Raw genomic sequence first — 6,063 nt, forward strand, 5'->3', positions numbered from 1 at the left:
CGAGAGAGAGAGAGAGAGAGAGAGAGAGAGAGAGAGAGAGAGAGAGAGAGAGAGAGAGAGAGAGAGAGAGAGAGAGAGAGAGAGAGAGAGAGAGAGAGAGAGAGAGAGAGTCTGCCCCATTACTACTGCATCCGGGTCGTGTGTGTATGTGTGAGGCACTCATTACTTTAAATACAAGAAAACTTATGAGGAAGGATTCCTAGTCCACCATTTCAAAACACTAAAGCCAAATAAATCGTTTTTGCCCGGTAAAAGTATAGCCTGAAATAGTCTATATGCTAAAGAAAAGAAGAAAACTTGTTTCGTTATGTCATATACTATATACAAGTCTTGTCCTTAATATTTTACCCTTAATATACAATAAAATTATTGTATTAATTTGGTGGTCAAATCTCAGAATACTGTAAAAAGGGGTTGTCCTTTGCTGTATTGTCGTGCTTTAGCAGCCTCTAGTGGAGGTACAAGCAAGTTATTTTAGTCTATAAAGATTTAAATTTGGATATTTTTCTTACACACACGCGCCACTTCGCTTCAGAAGGCCGTTATTACCCCCCGGAGCCGTGTGGAGCAGTTATATAATGGATTGATGCGCTTTTATGATGGACAGATGCACTTTTATGATGGATAGATGCACTTTTGCACATTTATGATGGATAGATGCACTTTTGCACATTTATGATGGATAGATGCACTTTTATGATGGATTGATGCACTTTTATGATGGATTGATGCACTTTTATGATGGATTGATGCACTTTTATGATGGATAGATGCACTTTTATGATGGATAGATGCACTTTTATGATGGATAGATGCACTTTTTTATGATGGATTGATGTACTTTTATGATGGTTTGATGCACTTTTATGATGGATAGATGTACTTTTATGATGGATAGATGCACTGTTATGATGGATTGATGCGCTTTTATGATGGATAGATGCACTTTTATTATGGATAGATGCACTTTTGTGATGGATAGATGCACTTTTGCACATTTATGATGGATAGATGCACTTTTGCACATATATGATGGATAGATGCACTTTTATGATGGATTGATGTACTTTTATTATGGACAGATGCACTTTTGTGATGGATAGATGCACTTTTGCACATTTATGATGGATAGATGCACTTTTGCACATTTATGATGGATAGATGCACTTTTGTGATGGATAGATGCACTTTTGCACATTTATGATGGATAGATGCACTTTTATGATGGATAGATGCACTTTTATGATGCACTTTTATGATTGATAGATTAACTTTTATGATGGTTTGATGCACTTTTATGATGGATTGATGCACTTTTATGATTGATAGATTAACTTTTATGATGGTTTGATGCACTTTTATGATGGATTGATGTACTTTTATGATGGATAGATGCACTTTTATGATGGATTGATGCACTTTTATGATGGTTTGATGCACTTTTATGATGGATTGATGTACTTTTATGATGGATAGATGCACTGTTATGATGGATTGATGCGCTTTTATGATGGATAGATGCACTTTTATGATGGATTGATGTACTTTTATGATGGATAGATGCACTGTTATGATGGATTGATGCGCTTTTATGATGGATAGATGCACTTTTATTATGGATTGATGCACTTTTATGATGGTTTGATGCACTTTTATGATGGATTGATGTACTTTTATGATGGATAGATGCACTTTTATGATGGATTGATGCACTTTTATGATGGATAGATGCACTTTTATGACTGATAGATTAACTTTTATGATGGTTTGATGCACTTTTATGATGGATTGATGCACTTTTATGATGGATAGATGCACTTTTATGACTGATAGATTAACTTTTATGATGGTTTGATGCACTTTTATGATGGTTTGATGCTCTTTTATGATGGATTGATGTACTTTTATGATGGATAGATGCACTTTTATGATGGATTGATGTACTTTTATGATGGATAGATGCACTTTTATGATGGATTGATGTACTTTTATACATCAATCCATGTTGTTTGATGCACTTTTATGATTGATAGATTAACTTTTATGATGGTTTGATGCACTTTTATGATGGATGGATTGATACACTTTTATGATGGATTGATGCACTTTTATGATGGATAGATGCACTTTTATGATGGATAGATGCACTTTTATGGACTTCAACAATTACCCAACAAGTCACTGCCATTATAAAGCTTAGAAGAGCCAGGACATATTCAATATAACTCTGATTGTATTCGTGTGAAAGAAGAATGTCATGTACACCTAGGATGACTTGAGGGTGAGTAAATCATGGGCTAATTTTCAGTTTTGGGGCGAACTAATCCTTTAAACATCTTATTATAGGCTGCATCCGAACATACATTCACTACTATGTAGTAGGTGAAAAACTGCTGTTTGCTGACTACCGGTAGTAAGGAAGTATGCCATTCGGATGCAGCCATGGATGATGTTTTTTATAGCTGCTTGAAACAATGTTCATTTTTAAAAAGCACTATTAAAATATAATTGAGAATTTATTGTTATATCATACTCAAAACTGGACAGTAAGCCTGACTTCTGTAAAAAAAAAACAAGCTTTATTCATACAAAAAAAAGTCAATGAGAACTACAAAGGTTGCCACACATTTAGCTGGACAAGAAAATGCAACAACAGCTGTTCATTACTAAACATACTGTCAAACTGAACCCGAAAACCAGTCCCGCGGATGAGCTCAGTGCTCTTTCATCTGGTCGTCCTCCTCCAGTCTGCGAATCTCTCCCTTCAGGAAGTTGATGTTTTCTCTGGAGGCTTTCAGTCGCTCCTTCAGCTCGGCGATCTCCAGGCTGGTCTTCTTCTTCGCCGCTTCCACTTTTTCCCGTGTTCGTATTTCCAGCTCTGCAACTGCAACACGAAACGCAGAGTGTTTAGTTCACATGATTTGAAGTGCTGTCATTCTGTCATTTATATTAGGTATGCCGTCTCCTTTACAGGACGTTCAGGATGTTCACACTTCGGTGTGGTGGAGCTGTAAAGGTAAGTGAAGCACTCACACTCGGTCTCGTGTTTGTAAGCACCTAACGTCAGCTGTCTGGTGGTGTTCAGAAGCTGCTGCATCATGGCTGTAGGATCTTGAAAGATCTGCAAAAACACAGATTTTAGGCTCTATGATTCATACTATAATGTCATGTCGTGCTGTTCTGATCACATTCGCACCATCTCGTCGTAGAACTCGGACACAACCGTCTTCTTTGGCATGGCGCTGGAGTCTGACTGGAACAGCTTCAGCAGATGATACAGGGTGACCTGAAGACAGAAACACCACAACATCAAACCTTTGCTTTTTCTATTCATTTAATCTAAAGGTACAGTGATGCAGGGGCTGCAAGGCAGTGTGTTTAAAGAAAAACTGTGTACATTTCAGTAACACTTTATTTTACAGTGTCCCTGTTACACATTTTAAATGTAGTTGCTACAGTAATAACAGTCCGTTATGCATAGGTACATGCAACTAACCCTAAACCTAACCCTAATTATATAGTAAGTACATGTAGTTAATTACTATTACTTAGTACTTAATTGTATAATTACACTGTAACAAGGACACCTTAAATAATAAAAATAAGATTAACTAATGAACTAAAAAGTAAATAAAGTTAGATTAAAATAAATAAATATATATATAGATATGATTGATTAAAACAAGTAAATAAAATTTGATTTAAATAAAAAACATTGATTAAAATAATAAATCAAAATGTATTTAAATGATTATATATCATATTAATTTATTAATTTTTTATTTAAATAAAAAATATTTTTTTAAACTTATTTATTAAGTAAATAAATTGGATTTAAATAAAACTATTTTTATTTAAAAAATATTTGATTTAAATATATGCAAATAATAAATACATATAGATATGATTGATTAAATAAGCAACATATTTATTATTTTATTCAATTATTTATTTAAATCAAAATTTAAAAATCTATTTACTTATTTATTAAGTAAATACAATTGGATTTAAATAAAAATATTTGTATTTAAAAATATTTATTTGATTTAAATATATGCAAATAATAAATAAATGTAGATTTGATTGATTAAAATAAGTAAATACAAATTTATTAGAATAAATACATTCATTCAATTATTAAAAATGTTAATTCAATTTGTATTTATTCAATTGTTTATTTAAATAAAACTTAATAATTGTATGAACTTATTTATTTTATAAAAAAAACTATGGATTGGATTGAAAAAAATGAATAGAAATGTATTTAAATAACTGAATCAAATATGTATTATTTAATTAAATTATTAATTTAAACCAAAATTGAAAAAAGTATGTACTTACTTATTTATTAAGTAAATAAAATAAAACCACAATTGTATAAAAAATGTATGTATGTATATATATATATATATATATATATATATATATATATATATGTGTGTGTGTGTGTGTGTGTGTGTGTGTGTATTTATTTGATTTTAATATATGCATTGATTAAAAATGTATAATTAAATAAATAACACATTTAACATAAAAAATGTTTTTGATGTAACAATAGAAACAGCATATTTCCCAAATAACATTTTACACATATTTTTAATATTAATTATTCACATTATTAATGGGGGGAAGGGGGTCCCATCATGAGGATGATCATATTTGGGGGTCTGTGGAAATATTGAAAATCCCTGCACACACGTACACACACAGAGGAAAAAAAGCCATATAATGCCATTTACCGGTCTCTCATTTGGATCGATGAAGAAGATCTTTATGATGATCTCAAATTCTCCCCATCCAGTCTCTGTAATCTCATACGGAGGCTTCGTAACCACTGAAGGAAAATGAAGAGTGTGAAATGAGTGTTTGATCAGCTATGCATGTGAATTAAGCCAGGAAATATTGATATTGTACTATAATACTGTAAGATCAACTGAATAGCACACCTCTTAAAGGATTCCCATAACTTTCGTGCAGTTTAAATTGTATTTTTTTTACATAAGCAGACATATCCTGGGAATAAATAAATAAAAAAAACACGTTGTTAATGAAGTTTACCATGCATACAGCACTTAAAAAGCCAACAAATAGATATAAGTGTCAAAACCTCATTTCTGTAGGGCTTCACATAAACTGTCCACTGATGAGTGTGACCATCGTCTTCTCTTTTCTTGCCAAAATATCGTGCAACGTTTCCAAACACGATGGGTTTCACGATAGTCACTCCCTGAGAATTAAGTCATTATGGTAAATGAATACATAAATCACCTGTTATTGTAAATAAACAGCGAATGGCATCAGCATTAGCTTTGCCTACCTTTACCCGTCCCCCCGAATCTGGACCAAATTCAGCCATCCTCTTAAACATAGTATACAGAGAGGAAAGTGTTTTTTCGTATTGGCATCTATGATATGAGCAGAGTTATGAACAGAACTGAATTACTGTATCGAACTGCCATTAAGCACAATATATATATGCTCTTCAACGAAGAAAGCCTCTGTATGTAGCGCTCTTTTCATTCCGTCTACAACAAGAACACGTTTTTAGACGGAATTTCAAATTAAGAGTCCCAACAAATGTTCACCTGTGAGTGACTTTTAGCTCACTATTCTGACTTTCCCCCCTCGCAAATCCGTGTTTACGTCTCACAATTCTTAGGGGGGAAAAGTCAGAATTGCTAGTTTATATCTCGAAATTCAGATTGTTTTTTCCAGAACTGTAAACTAGTTTTAAAGTTTAAATTGTGAGATATGAAATCGCAATTCTGAGGAAAATGTGAGTTATAAATAAGCGCACAATTCTGACTTTTTTATAGTTATAAAATCGCAATTCTGACTTTTTTATAGTTATAAAATCGCAATTCTGAGAAAATGGTAAAAAAAAAAAAATCGGAATTGTTTGTTTAGCTATATCTCGAAATTCTGACTTTTTTCCTCAGAACTGTAATTATAACTCGCAATTCTGAGGAAATGTCAGAATTGTGAGATATAAAGCGTCAGTTGTTTAAAACAAGTAAACATTGCTCGTTTATATCTTGAAATTAAATCTTTTTCCCCCTCAGA

General features: G+C 32.5%; 1 protein-coding gene across 1 annotated transcript; it reads right to left on the reverse strand.

The window, feature by feature from the left end:
• Positions 1-2,564: 2,564 nt before the first annotated feature.
• On the reverse strand, positions 2,565-5,550 carry yeats4 (YEATS domain containing 4). The gene is made up of 7 exons (XM_079816544.1): positions 5,318-5,550; positions 5,108-5,227; positions 4,947-5,013; positions 4,740-4,834; positions 3,197-3,286; positions 3,034-3,121; positions 2,565-2,884 (listed from the first exon to the last, which is right to left on the reverse strand). The coding sequence occupies exons 1-7, from the start codon at positions 5,366-5,368 to the stop codon at positions 2,715-2,717; spliced, it is 681 nt and encodes a 226-aa protein (XP_079672670.1). The 5' UTR covers positions 5,369-5,550; the 3' UTR covers positions 2,565-2,714.
• Positions 5,551-6,063: the final 513 nt, after the last annotated feature.

Source organism: Gobio gobio (genome assembly GCF_949357685.1).
Source record: "Gobio gobio genome assembly, chromosome: 5".
Lineage (NCBI taxonomy): Eukaryota > Metazoa > Chordata > Actinopteri > Cypriniformes > Gobionidae > Gobio > Gobio gobio.

Excerpts from the sequence above, each read along its gene's own strand:
- yeats4 (XM_079816544.1), bottom strand. The coding sequence starts at position 5,368 with ATGTTTAAGAGGATGGCTGAATTTGGTCCAGATTCGGGGGGACGGGTA. Across the intron at positions 5,014-5,107 it reads TGAAGCCCTACAGAAATGAG|GATATGTCTGCTTATGTAAA; the intron begins GTTTTGACACTT and ends ATTTATTCCCAG. Across the intron at positions 3,122-3,196 it reads CCGAGTTCTACGACGAGATG|ATCTTTCAAGATCCTACAGC; the intron begins GTGCGAATGTGA and ends GTGTTTTTGCAG.